The sequence below is a fragment of the Pseudochaenichthys georgianus genome, chromosome 4, assembly GCF_902827115.2.
Source record: "Pseudochaenichthys georgianus chromosome 4, fPseGeo1.2, whole genome shotgun sequence".
NCBI classification, from domain to species: Eukaryota; Metazoa; Chordata; class Actinopteri; order Perciformes; family Channichthyidae; genus Pseudochaenichthys; species Pseudochaenichthys georgianus.
Genome location: NC_047506.1, coordinates 10,079,274 through 10,103,189, shown reverse-complemented (window position 1 = coordinate 10,103,189; position 23,916 = coordinate 10,079,274). Strand labels below are relative to the sequence as shown.

General features: G+C 42.4%; 2 protein-coding genes across 2 annotated transcripts; both read right to left on the bottom strand.

The window, feature by feature from the left end:
* Positions 1 to 5,589: 5,589 nt before the first annotated feature.
* Positions 5,590 to 14,743, bottom strand: oma1 (OMA1 zinc metallopeptidase). The gene is made up of 8 exons (XM_034080333.1): positions 13,973 to 14,743; positions 12,643 to 12,871; positions 11,975 to 12,148; positions 11,708 to 11,815; positions 10,097 to 10,225; positions 9,883 to 9,957; positions 9,176 to 9,325; positions 5,590 to 7,142 (listed from the first exon to the last, which is right to left on the bottom strand). Exons 1-8 carry the CDS (start codon positions 14,326 to 14,328, stop codon positions 6,798 to 6,800), a joined length of 1,566 nt encoding a protein of 521 aa, XP_033936224.1. The 5' UTR covers positions 14,329 to 14,743; the 3' UTR covers positions 5,590 to 6,797.
* A 2,429-nt stretch (positions 14,744 to 17,172) lies between these two features.
* mysm1 (Myb-like, SWIRM and MPN domains 1) lies at positions 17,173 to 23,723 on the bottom strand. The gene is made up of 20 exons (XM_034081100.1): positions 23,655 to 23,723; positions 23,381 to 23,453; positions 23,216 to 23,286; positions 22,704 to 22,778; positions 22,536 to 22,620; positions 22,045 to 22,143; positions 21,302 to 21,833; positions 20,977 to 21,202; positions 20,770 to 20,900; positions 20,580 to 20,683; positions 20,403 to 20,480; positions 20,058 to 20,140; positions 19,908 to 19,962; positions 19,771 to 19,821; positions 19,447 to 19,521; positions 19,151 to 19,339; positions 18,487 to 18,619; positions 18,114 to 18,219; positions 17,909 to 17,966; positions 17,173 to 17,798 (listed from the first exon to the last, which is right to left on the bottom strand). Exons 1-20 carry the CDS (start codon positions 23,708 to 23,710, stop codon positions 17,442 to 17,444), a joined length of 2,637 nt encoding a protein of 878 aa, XP_033936991.1. The 5' UTR covers positions 23,711 to 23,723; the 3' UTR covers positions 17,173 to 17,441.
* Positions 23,724 to 23,916: the final 193 nt, after the last annotated feature.

The following is a 23,916-nucleotide window of genomic DNA, read 5'->3' as shown; positions in this document are numbered from 1 at the left end:
CTTTATTTCAAGGATAATGAAACTAACATAGACAAAACAGAACACTCACCGGTGAACTCAGTCACCAACAAAAGACGAACCGACAAAGACAGACAGAAAAACCAGAACTTAAATAGACACAAGACTAATCATACCAACAAGACACAGGTGAGGAGGGAGGAGAAAACACAGGGACACCAGGTGAACACAATCGGGTAAATTAGACACACCAGGGAAACTAACGACAGGGAACCACAGACAGATTTAAACAAGACAAAACGCAGACAGAAAACCAAAAATAGATCTAGACAAGACACCATAGAGACAGATCGTGACACTGACAAGACAGAGACACCTCTCAAACTCCCTAAACTAGTTATACATTTATTTATTTTTACTGTCGGCCGGGTCACTCATTACTGGATCAGCTGCTGCATGTGACAGACACTGACGCTGTCCGAAGAGAGGGAGGAAAAAGAGAAGCTCCGTGTAATTATTATTATATTATATAGAGTCGTTATTCATTTGTTTTAAAGCTCAATAAATAACAAAGAAGACCTTTGACCGGCACTTTTATAATTTTGTCCGGAAGATTTAAACTTTAATACACGCTGACTGGCGAAAAACTCTGCCCGGTTTCCTCGGCCCCCACCGCGGAGAATAAACAGAAGGGCAACCATGACAAACATGCTTCTTCGCTGCTTTTGTGGAGGAAGTTACAGCGCCACGTACAGGCTCCTGCATATGTACTGCAGCTTCCCCAGCGGTTCGAGCTAAACGGAGCTGTCTCGTGTGGACATACCCTATCCGGTGAATATTGCGTGTGGACGGAAACTTGTTTGCGTTAATCCTATGCGTTTAGCCGATTTCGTCCTCGTGTGGCCGGGGCATGAAGGGCGCTCAGGGCCCACGGTGGTTAATTGAACCCCCTCCCCACCAACACACACACACACACACACACACCCACACACACACAGGCCTTATCTCATTTTCTTCCAAGAGAGGACATTTAAAACACATTCAGAACACTGGCTGGCATTGAAAGTAAATCCTGTGTAGGTACAGTTTGTTTTTTTAGTCTTTTCCAAGTCATTAAATCCTCTTCAAGTACACATGCAAACTGTTTTTCAGATTCAGATTACTTTATCCTCCATTAAATGTACATACAATGTAGTTGTCGGTAGACACGACACGCGCATGTTGATCTCACACAGGTGCATTGATTAGACATCCCCTCGCGACTGTGCGGGTGTACAGACCCTCCCACTTGATTGACACTTCCTTCCCTCCTGTTGCACCTGTTAGCTTGGTACAATGTATGTACCCTTATCCTTATACTTTTCGCATCGAAATTACGCCTGCAAATTATAGGTAGCATTTCTTTGAATAGATGTTCATAATATGCATATGATTAACCATGAAAAGACCCCCATCTTCCTTGGGTAATTTATGTTGCCCGGGATAGCTCTGTCTAACACCTGTTTTAAAAGTGCAGGGCTTTTGATAAGCCTGCCTGAACTATGACATTCGGTTTACAGCATCCACAAACACATGTATTTAGTGGCAGTAAACATAAACTAATACTGGTGTATGCTATGAATTCAAACACATTTCATCATTTGCAAGAACCTCTTTTATAGTTTCAAATGTGGTGTTATGAGTTGGTATGAGTCTTCAAATCCTAACATGTCAGAATTAGCGGCTCTATTTTTGAGTAAAACAGTAAATAACTGAAGGAAATCAAATGTTGCCTAAGTTAATTAAGAAGTGTGGATAATAACAGTGTTGACAGCTGTTAAAAAAAATGTGATAGCACTTTTGGTCTGAATGTACAACCAGATCTGTCACAGTTTGTTGAATTTAGAAAAAAATTTAGAAAAAAATATCATGGTCTGCTGAACTGAGAAAGGTACAAATAAGGCACATATATTGTTTTTTGTATTGTTTACGCCAGTAGAACACACATTTCTCAAGTAATTGAATTTGTGGGCAATCAAATGCTCTAAAAAGGTACAAAATCTAGACTTCTGAACCCAACTATCATCAATCTGACGTTGCCACTATCCGTCCTCAGGTAAACCGTAAAGTTGCATAATGTTCATTTTTTTCATAGGCCCGTAATTTGAACTTGTTCACTATCTCTTGATTTGCTTGCCCTAAATTGTAACTTGATGTATGTGCTCAAACACTGAAAGCTACTGGTGTCAAAGCAGTTGAGGGAGACTGATTCAAACCATTTCATCTCATCTCATTTCCACATCCTCTAGTCCCCTTCTGCTTCGGCAATCTTCCTTCCCTCTTTCCCTTCATTAGATTGCACCATCTACTTGGTGAAAGACGGGGAAGAACGCTGGTTATTCAAATTGAAATCAACACTGACAGAGAAGCAGATGTAAAAAGAGAGAGAGAGGGGTAAAGGGAGTTACAAAGCTTGTACCTGACGTTGTTAGTATTAATGTGATTCCACTGCCAGGGATCGATGCAGTCAGATGAGGGACTGTGTTAACATCCTAATCTCTAATAGCATCAGAGCAGCCAGACTATAAAAACCTCTACCAGTGCAACCATGAACACACACACATACACACAACCTCAGATAGAGAAGATAAGACGGATGGGGAAGACATGAGGAGCCATTAGAGGAGGACCTGTATTGTGTGTTGAAAGAGAATACCCAGATAGCCTCAATGACCCCATGCCAGACAGTTCCTTTACTGCGATAACACAGCAACAAAAAAAACACTGACAAAATATTGGTTTCATGGGTGATTTTAACTAGAACGAACTGGAAGTGGAGATCTATTTTCATTTACGTTACCTAATTTCTTTGAGTGAAGGGTGTGTCATTAGCTAGCAAAAGCTTTACTTTATAACCAATGTAAACATTGCTCACACATTAACACATTAGCTTACAAAAAAGCTGCATTAGATTCGATTTTTGTATGGGAAAGAAACACTCAGCTCCGTGTTATCGGCTCAAAGTGTAGACTGCACCAGATAAAAAGAACTCTTGCGCACCACCGTTTTGCCCTATTTGCTAAAAATAACATTCTGGTGGCAGGTTTGCTCAGTTAGGGTCAATCTTCTCAGTGCATAACAAGTGAACAATTCAAACTCAATACACAATTGCTCATGTAGAAAGAGATGGACGCAAACAATTAAATGTAGGATGGTTCGTTCTTGCTGCCATTCCCCAGTTGTATAAAATGAAATAGAGTTTACAATTTACATTTAGACTGATGGTTCTAAATGAGGACACAACAACATATTATCCTGTAAGATTGAACTGTCGTTATGGCTACCTCTGCCCGACACTCATGCCACATCAACAAAGATTGTTTCTTCTTAGAACCCTGACCTGTTTGAAAAGCGTTTTGCTAATCAAAGTTAGACAAAGGCATATTTTATTTATCTCTATGGGCCCCATTGCTTCAAAACATTGCAAATCTAATTTGACTCATTAGTAAGGCTCTGGAGTACTTCCGTCTCATACTGCAGACACAGCCTCTGAGACTTGCATGTGTGCATGTGTGAGACAGCATCTTTAATTACCCAGGTAACACAGCCAGATGCTCCATCACTCTGGCAATGGCAGTGATTAAAAGCAGTAAAATATTCATTTCAATCAGACACCCACATGCCACATGTATAATTAATGCACAACGGAAGGACACAGAAACTTTTACCACAACAGCACACTAACGCACACACATTTTCCCATCACCATATTCCTTCTACACTCAGCAGCCAGCTGCTTTGTGTGTGTGTGTGTGTGTGTGTGTGTGTGTGTGTGTGTGTGTGTGTGTGTGTGTGTGTGTGTGTGTGTGTGTGTGTGTGTGTGTGTGTGTGTGTGTGTGTGTGTGTGTGTGTGTGTGTGTGTGTGTGTGTGTGTGTGTGTGTGTGTGTGTGTGTGTGTGTGTGTGTGTGTGCGTGTTTGTGTGTCGGGGTGGATCTTAGAAATGGAACCGTGGATGAGCCACTTGGAGCAACACTCCACAGGGAGGTCAGAGGGCAGCCAGACTGCATTGTGGGACATCATTCAGCCACCTACACAGCAGATGTGTTGGGTTGCTCTCTCACAGCCCTGACTCTCTCTGGGAGTGTTTTTGTTTGGAAACAGCATCTTGAGTTTGCCGTCTATCGTGCATTCAGCATTCTCTTTTGTGGGTGTGCTACCTTTTGTACTTCTTCTACTTTTCAATGCTGCTCTGCTTATCAATACCTTGAAATACCTGCAAGCAGTTTGTCAGAGGTCTCAGAAGCAGTATGATGTCTCTAGTGGGCGTAAAAATATACAATCTGAGACTTGAGGTGAATATAGAGACATAAAATAGACCGATGATTTCTCTCTCACTCCGTGGAACAGATCTTATCTGCCTAAGGCTACATGTAGACACAGAGAAATACATATAAGTAGGACTTTCCTATCCAGCATGTGACTTAAAATATGTAAGAAAATCAGCTGCTTAATTTTGATATAGATAACGTAAAATGCTCTTTCACCCACCTGAAATACATCTTTTATTTTATTTTTTCAATCCCCATGGTTCCACTTTGTCTACTTTCTATTTCAGTCCTTTCAATCCCTCTGACTGCTGTGTCTTTGTTTTCCTTGATTAAGCCCTCTGTCGCAGTATTGTTTAGACTCCAGCAGTAGGCTACAATTACTCAGAGCAGTGTGTGTGTGTGTGTGTGTGTGTGTGTGTGTGTGTGTGTGTGTGTGTGTGTGTGTGTGTGTGTGTGTGTGTGTGTGTGTGTGTGTGTGTGTGTGTGTGTGTGTGTGTGTGTGTGTGTGTGTGTGTGTGTGTGTGTGTGTGTGTGTGTGTGTGTGTGTGTGTGTTGTATCACGCTCATTACAATTACCTCTGGGTGTGAATGTGTCATCTGTTGCCTGCTCATGTTCCAATTTCTGTCTGAGTGCTCAGGGGGCTGCATCCAGATGCTTCAGCGTACACACGGCAATGCGACCAGGAACTGGAAAGTCTCCATTAAAATGTATAAAAGCTTTGGATCCAAAAAATCCTTGAAATTAGTGTGAGCAGGAAGCGCAACACAGTAAGTCAGGTTCACTTTAGTTAATGTTCATGTTCTAAAGCATGATATCTTTGCTCAGGAGGGAACTTTCGATGTTGCAACGGTCTTTCAAACTGAGATGTCACGGGATTGATCTTGTATTCAAGAAGCAAGAACTTGTAACATTTGGCAGGCATTACAAGAGTACTGCACTGAATCTGACTGAATGAAATGCTCGTGGCTTTGATTTGAATACGACTGTGTGTAATGTTGTGCGTGAGATTTACAAACTGTATGTTTCTCTGATCAGCTGAGAGAGACCAGCAAGGGCTTTCCCCGGGAGTCTGGCATCAACGAGAAACTTCTGCTACAGTTGCTACAACATCATCACATTCATAAAACACTGAAACAATTATAAGGAAACTTTAAACCCTGTTGCACAGTTTTATGCAATGATTATTTCCTCTAACTATCCCACATTCAAACACAGTACATTTTACATTGTGTTGCCATGTTATTTATTGCTGCTCAAACATTAACATATTGGAGCTTGAGTTTCACAGGATCTTGCAGTGAAAAAAAACCCACCAAAAAGCATGTTTTCCAAGTTTTTATTGTTTGTCTGCCACTTGCAAACAGAGCACGTCCCTGTGGAGGTATTGCTATGCATAAACCAATATCCCTGTGGCATTTCATTTCACATTTTTGTGTAAACCCTATCACTGACCACTTATTCTAATATAGACACAGCCTTTATTATCGACCAACCCTGATGCAGTTAGACAAAGCTTCCACAGCACGCAACTGAAGTGCTTCCTTTTGGTTTGTAAGCTGATACAGACCCTAAACCTAAAATGCATGGCACAACATATCCCATATGAAAACACAGCAGTACTTTTGATTTCACAGCTTAACACAGTGTGCTACTTTGTTCCTGTACAGAGATATGAACCATTACTGTTCTCCCCTCTTCATTGTGCAACTGCTCCCGCAGGCGGTTGTTGTAAATAAGGATGTTTTCTCAGTCAACCTGACTTGTTAAATAGGAATTTACAAAATCCCATGAAAGATTTCACAAAGCTTGACGCTAGATATTGACATTCCTGTGCAGAAGGCTATGTTTTAAAACCTGCAACCAACACGGCATACACCATTAAGTCCCTCAGGGTAGAGAATACATAAAGTGCCGCGTGTGTGTGTGGCATGATAATGCAGCAGTCATAATTAGAATGTAGATGTCCTCTGCCTGCCGTGGACGGAGCCTCCGACATGCACACAAAGTGCTTACTCATCTGTTGCCATGTGTCAATGAATAATGCACATATTAATCTGGCAATGTATGGGAGCTTTACTAAGATGCATTCTGCATTGAGAGGTTATCTAATTAATGTGGCCTCTTTGTAGTCACTAGTTATGAATACAATGCTTTAAAGCACAGTCAGCGGGGTGTTGCAATAGAGTTCGGAGGGGGCTTGAATTCTTTTAATATAATGTTTTATATTTTACCAGTTTTTCTACCATTTCTTCTCCAAAGCTACTTCTTTACCCAGATCCAAACCCACATCCAGCCTCCATTGTTCTAGCAAGAGTCTTTAGTGCCGAGAAAAAGACAAACCGTGGGTTCCCCTGATCAAAGGTGGACGCTTTACCCCGTTTAACACTTATGAAAACAAGGTCAATGAAATTGAACAGACCATTCTTAAGATGATTATGCTAGCTCACCAACATACAAACAAATCACTCACTCATTCACACATTCAAAAAGTCTTTGACAACTCCAATTGTGGGACTATTTAACACCCCTGTCAGCTGGTGCTCTGCCCCACAGACTGGGATCCTTGTCCCTCAGAAGGAGCGGGGACAGAGGCTGTTACCGCTGACTCTGATGCTATGAATGAGACTTGGCCTTTCATTTGTCGATCTACATTTGGGGAAGGATAGAGGTCATTTTGGGCAAGTAGAGCAGCAGGCAGTCCAGTGAGGAGTGAGGCTGGGCTGCGGGGCAGGGGGGGCTTGCGTGCCCCTTCTGGCCCTCCTCTCCCCTGGTTCTTATCGGCCTCCAGCATCACACGGACACTTTTGGTGAAGACGACGCGAGGGTCTGTAGCAGGCAGAGCAGGGCAGACGCAGCTCTCCCTCAGCTCCAGAGCCTGGACAGAGACAGAGGGAAGACACAGTATTAAACCATGCTCTGTACTCTGTACTGACTTGTCATAACTTCACACAAGAAGTTCATTAACAACAAGTACAAAGATGGATATGACTGGTCTATGATTAATGTGTGTGTTTGGGTTGTGTTGAGTCATTTGTTGCTTTTGTTTGAAGTGTAGTAGAACAAGGAATCAGTTATTTTCCATTTGTGATAGGGAGATAATTCATCAAAGAGCGGCTGTGAACTGAAATGAAGGAAAGACAAACAAACACAACAAATGAACCAATATCCGTGCCACTGCAGCAGCTCCGTGAGGCCGTTATAAAGCACTGCTGTACCCTGGGCTAAATGCTAACACGTCTAGTTTCAATGTTGGCTGGCTATCATTTGCTAGTTTCCATTAACATAAACTACAGCTAAGGAGGATGGGAAAGCCATTAGTTGTGCAGGTATATTGTCAGATCAATATATTGGGCAAACTGAACTCTCAAACCTTATGGTGGCACTAGAAGAAAATAACTATTCATTTAAATCCTTCCAGTCTGGTCAAAATGGCGAACCAACCGACAGATTGATATTGCTATCCCAAGAGGCAAACGGCTAGATTCAAACAGGTACAGGTGGGACAAGCAGTGCTGGGAGGAACAAACCTAGCACTTCCCAGCGGTTAGAGACATTCTCTTTGTCCGTCTCACACACACACGAAACTCATTCATCTCTCACTTAAATCCCCTACAAGACTCATATATACGTGCACTTGGCTTCCCACTCAACAGGCTCTCCCTCTCATGCTACCAGGCAACTTAATGCGCTTTGCTCAAGGATGATGAGCGCACTAGTGGAGGCGGAGTGCCCTCAGAGGAGTCGGGCTAAGTAGCTTGATGCTGTCACCTCTCGCAAGGTTGAAAACATCACATTATGCACCACTTTCAGCCGAATGAGCTCCACTGTTAACTGGCTCATGTGTGCTGCCATGCTGGATCGGAATGTTGGGTGTGAGGAGGGTATAAACCGGAGAGTTTCCTCACAGAACACACACGCGCACACACACACACACACACACTGGAGGCCAATGAATCCCCAAACAATAGTCTTCCTCACTTCACTGCCTGTGGCTGCAGAGCAGACTGGCCTCGGCAGAGACTGTTGCTAGAGGTCAATCTAACACACAGGGATACGATATGATGCAAACAAATAACACACACACACACACACACACACACACACACACACACACACACACACACACACACACACACACACACACACCTGATGGACAATTAGTGGTTTACCCATCTGTTCATCTGTCATGCTTGGAGCATTTGACAGTGTACCAACAGTCCTACTCACACTCAAGGTTAAATGTACCTAACCTGTGCCTAATACACTGTTAATCTGTCCTTATCTTTCTCTCTCTCTGCCTCAGACACACACACACACTAACTCGGTGAAACGTAATGATTGTGGATGCTGGCGCTCTCCATAGAAGTTGCTGTCTTCACTGCTTGTTGATTTCCTTCTAGCCTTAGGACACCATTGATTGTCTTGCCACAGTGCCTGCACAGTGTGTGAGATCGAGGACGAGCTGCTTCCGAGGGGCTGCTTTCTTTCAGTTCCTGAACTCGAAGCCTCACAGACATTTAACTAATCAGGCATCCCTGCCCCTGTGTGGCAAAATGTGTTTTCCTGTCTTCCTAAAACCTTGCATCTTTTCCTCTCCTCCCTGAGTCCCTTCCTTCTCTCTGCCTGCCCTCCTCGCCACATGTCTGCCGGTGGTTATACATCTCCCCAGACGCTTCATTAGTTCCATTAAGACTCCTTGCAACAGCTCCTAAAGCTGCACCGTTTCTCCTAAACAAAAGACAGGTGTAGGGCTCTGTCCTAAAACACGGATCAAAGAGACTTTTACATTAGACAAACACATGGTTTAGAGCAGCAGGAATGTGTTTACTTATGTAGTTTAGTTTTGAAAGAAACGTCCCATGCTGTTCTTTGAACTGATCCGGGAATCAGTACTGTGTGTGTCTGTACCTGTGGTACGAGGCGGTCCAGCTGAGTGACTCTGTTCCTGTGAGAGGGGTGTGTGGACATCCACTCGGGCACGGTGGTCTCTCCTGTCAGCTGGTCCCTGATTTCCATTTGCTGCCAGAATACGGGTCCTGCTCGCACATCTGCACACGCCTGGGGAGGAGACAGGAAACACACACACACACACACACACACACACACACACACACACACACACACACACACACACACACACACACACACACACACACACACACACACACACACACACACACACACACACACACACACACACACACACACACACACACAGGCATTACTGTGTAGTACTGCAGATGAAAACCCTTACCAACCAATCATCTGAGTTTGGTTTAGTTTGACAACATTGCCCCCTAGTGGCCAGTAGACAGATTACAAGGATTGACAGCAACAGCGACTGACAAAAAAGCAGACCAGACTGAAATCAATCTAAAAATATACTTAAAACACAAGAATGTAAACTGTCCCAGAACCAGAGTTCAAATGACTAAAATCAGACTCAAAGGGGCCAAAAAAGAGAGGATTCAGACAGAAAACAGAATGAAACTACACAGAATACATCACACATTCACAGCTTTCTATGGCTGTGGAATACTGTTTATGAACTAAACATGTTGGGCAAAATCTGTGAAGTGTACTTCTATCAGTAACAAATCGTAGATGATTCATACCTTCGCAGCCAACTGTAATCCGACTTGATCGGCCTCAGCCTCCAGTTTCCTACTGTAGGGACGGCTGAACATCAACTGAGGGAGAGACAAATCATGTATGTATGAGGGTGTACCGACTTCTTTTCCTTATCGAAACTTATTTCAGGGCTCTAATGTTCAGGTGAAAGTGTTGCTGTTTTTTCAACATTATTAATAAAAACGGACTAGGTCTCACCTGAGAGAGCTTCTCCTGTACCCAGTGTCCCAGCACAGCCAGGCTGTCTCGAGGACACACGGCCCAGATGGCTGTCAGCAGTATAAGAGACAGCAGGTCCACGACATGAGACAGACTGGCCTGTTCTGCCTAGGGGAGGGGGGCAGAGGGGAGGGGGATGACAGGGGGACATGACGGGAATGTAGAAAGTGAGGATTGGGGTAACAAAGAGAAGAGAATAGGACAGGGAGGAAAAACTAAAGGTAAAAGTCTTTGAGAGGTGAACAAGGCAGCTGGAACATATTGATTGTTCCCATCTATTTCACTGGAACTTTTACGTTGTTACAGATTTAGAGGTTTTAACAGCCAATCCAATAGAGCACACCTACTGGGTAATACCCAGCCCATCGATGCTCATTCCCTTCATCTAATTAAAATCTCCTTCAAGCATTTCCTCAGAGGACGTTTAAAGTCTTGAAATACCCACAACTTCATTAGACTTTTTTTCAGAACAAGACGAATGGGCTCTGGTAGCCAGAGTAAAAAAACAGTAGTCTGTGGAGAATGAATAAAGCCCCACAATGCCCTGGGTCCACAGGACTTTGGTCGTCATGGCGCAGAGAGGATTAGTGAGCATTTGGAGGTGATTGTCGGGGAGTCTTTATCACCGGCTGATGCAACAAAAGGCTTCCAGCTGTAGCATCTACTCTGTTTACAAAGGGCTTTTAAATCACTTGGTGCTTGAACAGTATTTGCACCACGTTTTTTCAATTACTCATTGTTATGCACAGCGAGGTCTGATGCTATCAACTACAGCTCTCAATGTCAGACTACTTCACACTGCAGATATGTTCTTGGACACGGCGCTAAAGGTTTCCATGTTTCTGCATCAATCTCAGTAGTGCTGTGTCTTTGTGTGCCATTTCAATGGTTTGGCTCCCTCATACATCTGCAGCATGCATTGAATGAGTGAAAGATCATAATGAGAACATTCTTTATAGATAAATTAATAACATATGGTATGATTTCCTGGCTATGGCTGAGACGCACTTACAATGAGGGCCTGTTGCTAAGGTGCGGTGAGCATTAGAAACAAAATGCCACCAAGTGGATTATCAATGTGTTTCATCAAGGCAAACTCCTGAAAGGAAATTATATAATAAAAAGGGATTGACCCCGTAGTATGGTCTATTAGTATTAGAAATTATCTGATGATATACTGTATGGTTATTTTATAACAGGTACTAAGGGTGTACTGGAATAACGAATTTCAAATTCTATGAGTACTTTTTTCGACCAATGGATAAGTAGATTTATTCGACAAATCTGTAGAACTGAGTTTCTCATCAGATAATCACGCAAATGCTGGACTTAAAGACTTGTGTTTACCAGAGACGTGCTCCTTTCTTAACAACATGTTATTCAGCACGAGAAAAAGTGTTTTAAAGAATAATAATACACTTTATTTATATAGCACCTTTCATGCTTGACGCAGCCCAAAGTGCTTTACAGAGTATGACAAGAATGTACTAATCAACTAAATAAATCGAAGTTGACTAAGACCAAAATGACCCGCCCTTAAAAAAATCTATGCCACAATCACATGCCGTCTGGAGAGGGTTGTTTACTTACAGAGTGCCCCAAAACAGCATGAGCCATCTCATGTCCCAGGACAACGGTGAGCTGGTGAACGTCAGCCACAGTCTCCAGCATCCCCGTAAACATGAACACTTTCCCGTCCTACATAAAGGAAAGAACAATCCAAGTCATTTTGTGATTAAATTCTCTACAGATGTACAAAAAGAGAACTTACCAATGACCTTAATGGAGGTTGGTAATGATAATATGACACAAAGACATAGAAATCTGTAACTCCACAGCTGTCTCTCTCTTACTGACCGGGAGGACGAAGGCGTTGACGTTAGGACTCTGCACCACATGGACACTCCAGGAGACATCAGACACTTCAGGGATGTCCTTGTTTCTTTCTGCCAGATGCTGCACCAGCCGCTCCACCACCTGGTGACGGGGGTCAGTGACAGGAACCAACAGCTCTCCAAACTCCTCCATGTACTAAAGCACGCACGAAAACACACGCAACGCACACACACACACAAAACTTTTAGCAAGCGAGCAGAGAAATTGAAACATGTAGCTAAAAGTAACAGCTAGATGGTTGTAATAGCTAAAAGCAATTATTAAAGCTTATAATTACTAAAAGTATGATTAACATATTTGCTAAAATAGTTAAATAGTTGAAACTTCCATGTTTTTAACATTGGAAGCAATTTATTATTTGTAAGACTTTTGGGCAAGTTTAGCCTTTATTGGAGAGTGACCTGACCAGCTCTAACCTGTGAGCTGTACAGAGGCCCACAAAGACAGTATCATTGAATACAACAGTAATGTATAATGATTAATATGACGGGTGAAGTTGAGCGGTAGAGGTGATGAAGGGGTACTTGAGCTCATTTGAAAGGGCTGTGGGGGTTTGTTTGACAGTAAAGGTTGGGACATAATCACCGTGCTAATCACACATACGTTATCCCCCTCCCTCGTTCTCTCACCGCCTCTGAAGTCAGAGCTGCCAGCTCCATGTATTTCTCTCGGCTGAACACCAGGAGGCGGGTCCGACCCGTCACCGGGGACTCGTCCAGGTGGGTAAGGAGAAGGAGGGCTAAAATCACCATAGCAACGCTTGCTCCAGATATCAGATGCCAGCGGCGATGACGAACCCATTCGCGCATGAGCTGCCGGCGATTTGGTGGTAGAGCCACCCACCACTTCCTGATACTCCTACACAGAGGTGAAACTGTTTATGTAGCTGACACAGTCTTTAAAATCATATACTCCCCAAAAGTGGTAAACAATTCAACTAAAAAGATCATATTAGGTCCTGTCATTTCTGAAGAATTTAAATGTTTGGAATTAAGCAGATAAGAAACACTGATATCTCAAAGTAGCTTCAAAACATGCATAATATATGTTGACAACATAAAATGTTGACATCATTTTGTGCGCCTTTCCAGAGGAAGCCGTAAAATATTTAAGTAGACAAGTAGGCCAGGACTTTTTGGAATAGTTACTAAACAAAGCAACTCTCTGTATTGCGGGGAGTTCCATGATGGGGGGCTAAAGATGTGTCCGAATTCAGATCTCTGACCCAAAATAAAACCAAAGAAATGAATGATGCTTTGCTGATAGTGTTTTTTATGTGTGCCAAATTAAACTATTATAGTCAGGCCACTTCAGTGTTGATTAGAGAAGAAGAAGGCACTCTTTTAGCCAGGCAATCTTTCAAAAACCTTCTTTCCATTCCAGACCAAATTCCATAACTAGTCACTGCAATATTTGCTGTTTAGTTGTTACTTGAGGCAGTTACAACATGGACCGTACAGATCCTTCCAATCTGCAAGTTGTAGTGCGTTTCTGTGGTCTGCTGAAAACTGTATGTGCTGTCTGCCTATACATGTGCCTTCTATTCCTGCTTCAAAGGCCCCTGACTTATATGTAACCCTTTACATCTTATGGAAGCGACCAAGTGTCCAAAATAATACTGCAAGAAAAAAAGATAGCCAAACAATAATGACATGCCATCGGTAAACATAAATGACTCCAACTATTATTTTGAAAGCAGTAAAGGTAAAGTAAACAAATTAAAACCAGGGGGGCATAGAAAGTAAAATTGCAAAAGACTAAAAAGTCCCAACATATGCACAACACATTCTAGAGTAATTGATTTGTTATTTAAATAATCTATTGATACAACTGTTGGTAAAAACAGTTCATTATACATAAACACATTATACATTACATATAATAAAACTAGAGTGTGCCTCAGAGCAATGAACACGTCTTAATTTAAATGTATATAACCAGCTCCAGAGTGTCTCCTACCTGCCCAAGATTACAGCTGTGATCTTCTGTAGAGGTTTGAGCAGCAGCCACAGCAGAGGAGCAGGCAACGCCCTCACAGGGGCAGAGGTGTGGAAGTGGGGTCCTGAGGGCAGGGGTGAGGTGAGGCTGGGAGTAATCTGGAAACACGCTCTCCTCCCATTGCTACAGAGTAAGAGATGCGGTGCTGTCTGAGGGGATCTGAGGTGAACAGAGTTTGTTGTTCTATAACAGCTGATCTGAGAAGAGAAGGGTGCCTTCTTCACATGAAGTCCAGCTTGTTTGTAGTTTATTGTGAGATGTGCAGACAGAGAACAGAAACGACTGTTCCTTAAGATATTAACATAAAGTAAAACCATCGTACTGGTAAATAAACACTCCACGTATAAGCAAATAGCAGCCAGGTCTTTTTAAACTACGGATGATGCCAACACCTATTGTCCGAGAGGGCTGGACTTCCTCATCTTGATGTAGAAATGTCTATCGTAGGACGTTCACGTTACTTTATGTTATTTTACTTAGCTTCTTTAATATCATATCGAACAATTGTTCCAAGCTGTCAATGTCATTGATACCGATGGACGCTACCGACAAGTCACCGTGTACCCGCTAACCGACAGCCTTATGCTTATTTATTTGCATCTATACTAACAGTATGTTTAATTATAAAACTTTTCCACGTCAAGTTTAAACATGTAAGACTCCATGCGACGCGAAAACCTCAGTATACTGGACGTTAACTTTGGTTGTTTTGGCAGTTGACGCTCCTGCTTCCAAAATGATTCCCCCTAGAAACAAGTCCACGAATAAAGGTTCCGGGCGCACAATACAAGCCTGTATTATGTGTATGTATTCGTGGTATTTCGTATGTATTTTATTTATTTATTTTCTATTTGTTGATTAGAGAAGAAGAAGGCTCTTCTTCATTTTTCATTGCAATGCCTCAGATCTACTTCACATAGTAAACAAGCCTCTCCACTCGGGTGTATTTCCACAGGCCCTGACAACTGCAGTAATTAAACCAGTCTTAAAAAAGCATAGACGCATCCGTAATGAATAATTATAGGCCATTATCAAACCTTCCATTTGTATGCAAAATGATTGAAAAAGTTGTTTTTCAACAGCTGAGTCATTACATGCTTTTAAATAATCAATCAATCCATGTTTATTTATATAGCCCAATATCACATTACATTTGTCTCAGTGGACTTCACAGTTTGTACAGAATATCAGTATGACAATACGACACCCTCACCCTAGACCCTCACATCGTACAAGGAAAAACTTCCAAAAAAGGAAAAACCCCACAGTTTAAAGGGGGAAATGGGAGAAACATCAGGGAGAGCAACAGAGGAGGGATCCCTCTCCCAGGACGGACAGACGTGCAATAGATGCCGTGTAAATCGAAAAGAGAATACATTTACAACATAGGTAGACCAAATGTTTGGAAATGCATGTGTCTATAATAATAAGATGAATCCACGAGGATATCAACAATCCTGTGGGAGCAGGATCAGGGAAGTAGTATGATGAAAGTCAGGCAGGACCACAGTGACAGGTTCAGCCACGACTCGAAATCCAGGACTCAGATCAGGACTCAGGACTCAGAAATAACGGTTCTGATGTGTTCCAGTCAGGCTTTCCTCCACACCACAGCGTTTGTTAAAGTCTTCAATGACATCCACCTAAACAGAGACAGTGGCTGAATCTCAGTGTTAGTATTATTAGATTTCAGTGCTGCATTTGATACTGTTGACCACAACATATTGCTAGACCGACTAGAAAACTAGGTGGGACTTTCGGCAACAGTTCTAAATTGGTTTGAATCCTACTTAAAGGACAGAAAAAACGTTGTCTCTAGCAACTACACATCAGCGTGTTGACAAATATGACATGCGGGGTTCCTCAAGGCTCCATTTTAGGACCTCTGCTTTTTAATATCTATATCCTACCACTGGCTCAAATAATGAAAAAACAACGACCCAAGTTATCCTAGCTATGCAGAATTCAAATTTACCAGGAGACTATTCTCTAATTACAACACTGAGTATACTGTGCATTGAGCACATCAATGACTGGATGAGTAGGAACTTTCTCCAATTTAACAAAAATAAAACTGAGATTATTGTTTTTGGAGCAAAGGAGGAACTAATAAAAGTCATCGCAAAGCTTCAGTCGGCAAACTTCAAAACAACAAATAAAGCAAGAAATGTAGGTGTAGTGATGAACTCTGACCTGAATTTTAACAGTCACATTACAACGGTTATTAGGTCTGCATACTATCACCTGAAGAACATATCTAAGATTAAAAGACTAATGTCACAGCAGGATTTGGAAAAAGCTTGTCCATGCTTTTATCTTCAGTAGACTCGACTACTCTAATGGTGTCTTTACAGGTCTCACTAAAAAATCTATTAGAAAGCTGCAGCTGATTCAGAACGCTGCTGCTTGAGTCCTCACTGACAAAGAAAGTGGATCACATCAGTCCAATTCTGAAGTCTTTACACTGGCTTCCAGTCTGTCAAATAATTGATTTTAAAGTACTGCTGCTGGTTTTTAAAGCACTGAATGGTTTAGGACCAAATTATATTAACGATTTCCTGCAAAACTATGATCCATCCAGGAGTTTCAGGTCCTCTGGGACGGGTCTGCTTTCTGTTCCAAGAGTAAGAACTAAACATGGAGAAGCAGCGTTTAGCTATTATGCCACGAGTCCACGACTATCTGGAACAACCTCCCTGAATCCTGCAGGTCCACTGCAGCTCTTAATACTTTTAAATCCAGACTTAAAACCTATCTTTTTGCCCCTGTATTTGAGTGAGCTGTTTATATTCACACTGCAGTATGGCTTTTATTCATCTATTCTATACCTGTTGTGTTTATTTTATTATCTTTGCTTTGTAATGCCTGTTTTTAAATGCCATTGTATAATGTGTTTCTGCTGTATTTATTCTTAAATGTCTTTTATTTTAATTTCTAAAGCACTTTGAATTGCCGTGTGCTGAAATGTGCTATAAACTTGCCTTGCCTATATTCAGCCCACCCATTTCTTTTAAAAATATTTCCTTTCGGCTGGTGCTGTAATGTTTTCTACAAACTGTAAAAGTAGTCTACTGTAAGAGAAACATTTATACGTTCCCGCTTTTAAGACTATATAATAGTTTTTGTTTTGCAGATAATACAGGAACAAGTGACAAGACAACTAAATGTGAAAATAGATTTTATTTTCCAGTTTAAAAAGGAACCTGCAGAACTGAGAATGTGAAATGATTTTCATTCAATAACCCAATCTCCTCTCTTTCTACTTCACTCTCTATTTAGTTTTGACTAAATTACTTCACTAAAAACATAAAATAGTTAGAAAACTAAATGATAAAACTGATACAAAACCTTATCATATTTACATACATGTTTATACTTTGTTTAATACTGTATTACGTACAAGTACAGTCAGATTATGATATGTTGTCTCTCACAGTAAATAGTCATGTTCAGATGACAGCACAGAGCCCAGATGTAACACTGTGCTGCTATTCATCTCTGAGGATGTGTCTGTGGTCTGAACACTGCTGCCTGAAGCTCTGCCAGACTCTGGATCAGAGCCTCTTCCTCCCTCAGGAGGTCTATCCTCACTGATCAGCTGATCAAAAGCAAAGTCATCCGAGTCCACTGGTCTGGATGAGATATTTAAAGATTCCCCCTCCTCCTGGTCAGGCGGTTGCTGCTTGGAAATAAAGTCAGACTGGAAGAGGGCCTGGATCCGGGTGAGGAAGGGGTCTCCCTCCTCATCTGGCAGGGGCTCCAGGTACCTGGCCAGAGACGACAGCATCTGAGGGGAGGTGATGGATGGAAGAGGTCAAGTAAAATGACATAAGCTACAATCAGAGAATAAAGCCATTAGCCACTAAGATGTGAGAAAAGCAGGTAGCCTGGACAAACCTTCTCCAGAAAGGTGAGAGTGGAGTCTTTCCGGAAACATCTGTCCATCTTCACACTCCTACCCAGAGTGGAAAAAAACAGTTTATCTATTCCACTATTAAGCTTTAAGAAGTTTTGAAGAGTGTGTTCTAAATCACACAAACACAAAATCAGCATTACACAAACGCGTGTCAGGATAAACACAACCGTTTTGTTTCTCACTCACCATGGTGTTTGACTGTATTTATGGATGATCCACTGAGCTCTCCTCCATGTTTGTTCCCAGTCTGGAATGTCTTGTGATGACAGGAAGTCGAATCTGTAGGGCAGCTCTGGGGAGGAACAGAGAGATATACTCAGCCAGAGGATAAACTGCGCCACTGTGTGCTGAAAATACTGACCTACATTGTCAGCTTGATTTCAAAGCCTCTTGATCTTAACTGTTTTGAAGTTCTGAATCATGTCTTCTTTTGTGTGTGTGTGTGTGTGTGTGTGTGTGTGTGTGTGTGTGTGTGTGTGTGTGTGTGTGTGTGTGTGTGTGTGTGTGTGTGTGTGTGTGTGTGTGTGTGTGTGTGTGTGTGTGTGTGTGTTGAACATACTCTGTGGGCCTGAAGGCTCCTGGCTCTCTTTCACCAACAAGCATGTCGTTTGGGAGTGGGGGGAGGGGTTGGCTGGGTCATATGGACTCACGATCATCCCGATGAAGGGGGCACCGCCACGCGAGAAATAACTCTGTAACAATCAGGACAAGGGGAATCAGATCACATGTTCATATGGGACCCGTTAACACCTGGCCATAACATGCCTCCTGGGTGATTTGATCACATGTAGTCAGTTCATTCCTGGTATAGAACGCATCTTGAGTAACCACTTCTGATTGGATCTCACTTAACAGCTCAAAATGCAAAAAGACATGTATTTCATTTATTTTGGCTAAGACCAATTGCAGTTTATTTTATTCAGGGAAGGCACATCCAAACAAAACAAAAGAATACAGACACTCTTTAATCCTTTGTGTATTCCTAAACATCTCTATGTGCTTTTTGAAATCTTTTGATAATTTAGATAGTGGATAATGCCAGCTTTGAGAACCAAACAGAACTTAGACTGAGATACATTCAAGTTGTGATGCACAGGTCCGAGTGATCACAATATGTCTATGTAGTAGTTTACACATATCTTTATCGCTCTCCACTTGAGATCCCATCATCATAGAAGTGTAATCAGGGTCAAACTCCATATTCTCTCATCCATTCTTTTTACCTGGAACTGGTCCTGTGTGGTGATGTCCCGTACTGAAGGGTTGGGGTGGAAGGTGGGATGCGAGTGGTACCAGCCCACCACACTGAAGCCCAGGTTGGACAGCACGTCACAGGCCTGAGTCTGAGACACCGGGTCCATCTCACACTGCAAACCTGTACTCACACTGTTGCATGGCTCCGCTGCACAGATCTGCAAAGACACAGAATCCTCCATTACTAAAAACACATTTCCAAATACTGAATAGTAATTTAAGATTTGACTTCTCATTGTTTTGCACTTTTATCACATTTTCCTACCTTTAATACTCTGTCTTCCTCTTTGAAAAGTCCACCTAGCAGGCCAATGACTTCCCCTCGAGACACGTGGGCATGCTGACAATCATGACACATTGGATTTTTTAAACATTAGAATACAATACAGTATAATAAATAAAATACAGAATAACCAATAGAGTTGTTTCAGAATGTTAAATTACAAAACAATAAAAAATGTATAGGGCTACGTTCTTAAACAGTTAACAGTTCATGCAGCACACTGAAGAAACATCAAGCTAAATAACATGTAATTGTGATATCCAACGAAAAATACATTCAGCATGTGTGGTTGTGTGTATAGCATACCATGTCCATTATGAGAAGGGTTTCGGCACACACAATAACCTGGAATGGTTCCTGGGGGAACAGCAAAGAAGGGCTTTAAATAATTACAAATCTAGAGAGCATACACGTCACATAACAGATAAATGCTGGCCACTTACCTGTACATCCTCTCCAAAATACCTGCAGGGAATCAACTGGAAGGGATCAAAAGACCTAGAGAAAGGAGGGAAACCAATTATAGTGACAGAAATATAAATATATAATTACAAGCCTTTCAAACATTCAGCACATGGACTCATCGAGCTCACCCTTTGAATCTGGGGATCTTGCAGGGTTTGGGGTGCTTCTTCATCTCTTCTCTCCGCAGAGCGAGCTCCCCGGCACTGAGATGCTGTTAAAAAAGCCACCAACACAGTTACAATGAAGTGTGTGTGTGTGTGTGTGTGTGTGTGTGTGTGTGTGTGTGTGTGTGTGTGTGTGTGTGTGTGTGTGTGTGTGTGTGTGTGTGTGTGTGTGTGTGTGTGTGTGTGTGTGTGTGTGTGTGTGTGTGTGTGTGTGTGTGTGTGTGTGTGTGTGTGTGTGTGTGTGTGTGTGTGTGTGTGTGTGTGTGTGTGTGTGTGTGTGTGTGTGTGTGTGTGTGTGTGTGTCCAAACCTCATACGTCTGCCCCTCCAAATCCTTAGAGTCACACCAGTTTCCTAATACGTCCCGCACACGGCGCTTCCTGGTCCGCTAAAACGTGAAGCCCCCCAGCAATTAGCACAAAGTCCAACAAACTCATATTTTAGGTGCTTGATGTTGGGTGCATTATGGGGAAATATGGGTACCTACCATGCTCTGCAGCCTCTGGGCAATCTGGTAGGCCTCCAGCACATCTTTGCCCTCCTTATGCTTGGAGCGGTCCAACACCCTCGGGCGATTATACACCGCTTGCTCTGTGAGAGGAGAGGCACAGCTCCAAATGAAGCAGAAGCAAGATTTGTTTTTGAATAAGAGAAGAATGGCGTCTCAGTGAGGTTACCGCAGTTGAAGTTGATAGCTCCGATGAGCTCCAGGTAGGTGTGTATTCTCCCGATGCAGTTTACATCTCCGCAGTTCTTCAGTCCAGGGCGGACCGACGTCTTGTTCAGGTACTTGGGCCTGATCTTTAACCTGGTGAACAAAACAATTATTAACATCTTGTTCTCTACAGTTGGGAACAAAGTCCCACATTTCTATGCAGTTGTACCATTGATCCAGGATGTAGTTTCGAATCTTAAGATATCTTTCGGGGGTCTTGGATGCTCTTCCCTCAAAGAACTCTGGGATAGCTTGTTTCTCATCCTCGGTAATGGTGTCCAGCTCCAACTCTACTTCCTGCTCAGGCACCTTAAGCTCTTCCTCTTCCTCTTCCTCGTACTCGTCCCCCTCCTGATCTTCATCGGTTGGACTCTGCTCGGTCTTATCAGCAGAATCTGGGAGGATAAATGAACACAGTGTTACTTCACAAGCAAAGAACTTGGTGATATCATGATGTGGTAGATTTACATAAAAACAGCAGGTTTTAATCGTACCTGTTCCATCACCACAGGCCTCTTCCAGTTGGTCCCACTTTGCCGAGTTTTTAGACTGGGAGCTCTGGCCCTTGATTTCATCAGTCATTTGCTCCAAGTCTGTCTGAGCTGCTGCCTGGACGTTTTCTGGCTGGAGATATTCTCTTTCATTGTCTTTCTCATCTATCCCAGTAACACTAGTCTTCTCTGAGGAAGAGGGGGAGAGTTGAGGGCTTTGTGGAGACAGTGAGCGGGGGCTGGGCTGGTCCCTTGTCTCAGTCAGATGATTCTGCTCCTCTGAATCTTTCTGGATCTCAGAGCTCTGAGGCTGCTCTGGCTCACAGATCTCAGTTTTGATCACAACCTGCGGCTTAGCATCTCCGTCCTCACTCAGGTCATCAGTGATGTCCACCTCCTCATCCTCTTCATCAGAAAGCCTCTCTATGCGGACAGTGTTTGTAAGCATGGATGCATGACTGGAGGTGGGCTGAGGTGGTTGTAGAGGCGCTGAAGGACCAGCAGAGGGAGCTGAAGCTCTGGGTTCTGATTTAACCTGAAAATAAATGCAGATGATGTTTATTCCTCATTCTTATTTACCAAGCCTTCCTGAGGAATGTGTTCTGCTTGTGAAATAATGAGGAAAACAAAGTTATTATAAATAGCATAAACCTACAATTAGGCGAGTATTAACTAACTGAAATGTGTGAGTGTGCCGAGTGTTTGCGGAGGTAGCAGACAAACAAAGGTAGAAAGCGAAATCTCACCTTGTGTTTGAAATACTGTCTGGCATAACTCTTGACCTGAAGAATGGAACGACTTCCAACCAACTTGGAAATCTTAGTCCACCTCCTACCAAACTGAGTCTGCAGAAAATCAGTATCAGAATACCTTTATTAGTCCCACAGAGGGGACATTTGCATCGTTACAGCAGGAAAGAGCCACACACAGCTTAATGTTACATTTGTATGTAAAAAAGTACTAAGTTATGATATAATAAAAAATATAATAAAAAAAAAAAGAGTAAAAAAAAAAAACCTTTCAAAATACAAATCCTGTAACAGTTCTTAGGATTTAGCAGCCAGGTATAAATTACACAGTTATTAACGGCATATATATATATTGCACATACTTGATTGGTATTTGGTGAAAAACACACCTTAGCGACCTAGTATCTTTAAAAATACACTAAAAAGTAATACGTTACATCATGCCTATTAATTAACCTTTACAACAATTTATTAACAGGTAAGCTTACCAGTCCTTCCTCAAACAGGTCTTTCTCCTCTTTGGACCAACGAGAAGAGGAGCCTGAGGCCGAGGACGAGGTCTTAGCTGGAGACCTGAACATTAGACAGGAGAAAGTGTGATTTAATCCACGAGGTGCAATCTGCTCATGTGAATGCTGGAGAAAGGGTTTACTTACTTCTTCACTTCAGCGTTGTGGTTAACATCACCTTCCCAAATCTGGTTAGGAGTGCCCTCACCTGTCTGGTAGTATCTAAATGTTTGGTTCAGGACCAATATATTCTAAATGTATTATACAAACAGTACAGGTGACAACGACGGGGAACAGAAAAACACATTAATGTCACCCAATGTATCAATTAAAAAAAACTTTACTAAGAAATTGTTTAATAAATGTACTTCTTTAAAACGCTCTAAAAATGATGTTATAAAGGGGGAGTCTGTGATTGTGGAAAAACATGATTGATATTTGAATTTAGTAACTCAGTAATACCACCATCCTGCTTGTGACCACTGCCTTTCTTTTTGAAAATCCATGGCCTGTCCTTTGCACTAGCATGAACCCCTACCATTGCTGATTGGCAACTCTCAGATCTGCAGTATAGCCACTTAAGACTGTTCATTATGCAGCCAGTATGACAACATCCCTCCCAGTGTTATGAGATGCATTCGAGGCCAGTGCAAGGATACTGTTCCTCCAGCAGCATCCTCTCTATCACCTCCCTGTTCTCTGCGCTGATGGAGCTGTCCAGCTCCCATGGCTGCACAACACAGAGACAGAGACACACACACAGTCAACACAACAAGCATCACACAAGAGCTGAAGGACTAGCTGTTAGCTCCGCGAACTCATACCAGTATCCCTGCGCTGCTCTTCCACGCAGACTGTATGAACTTCTCCTGGACTAAGCCTCCTCCACCCAGTTCACTGCAACATAAACACAAGGAGACAACAGTAACACGGACTGAAGAGACAGATATCATCCACCTGACACACAAGAGCCGCAGCTATAGCCTTCACTGAGGACTGAAAACAACCACCAGGTCCCCGTAACTAGTGCGCACTAAACCACACAAGACTAAAACACTGCATGAATGTTAAATAAACCGAAATAGGACATATTCTCACCTTATACTGCTATCAAACTCGTCTCCTTCGATGTCAACATCCACCTCGTCCTCCATCTTGGTGGATAAACGTAAACATGAGAGAAGAGGGCGGAAAGAAGACAGCGCTCAGCTCCGCTCACAGTGACCCCTGGTGGTGGGAGGTATCATATCCACTGTTTAATCTTATTGTCATGGTTGCGTCGGATTACTTTGAAATAAAGTAAATTACTGAATAAAGATTATATGACCATGTTAAGCAAGGTAGGCTACTGCTTTTCATT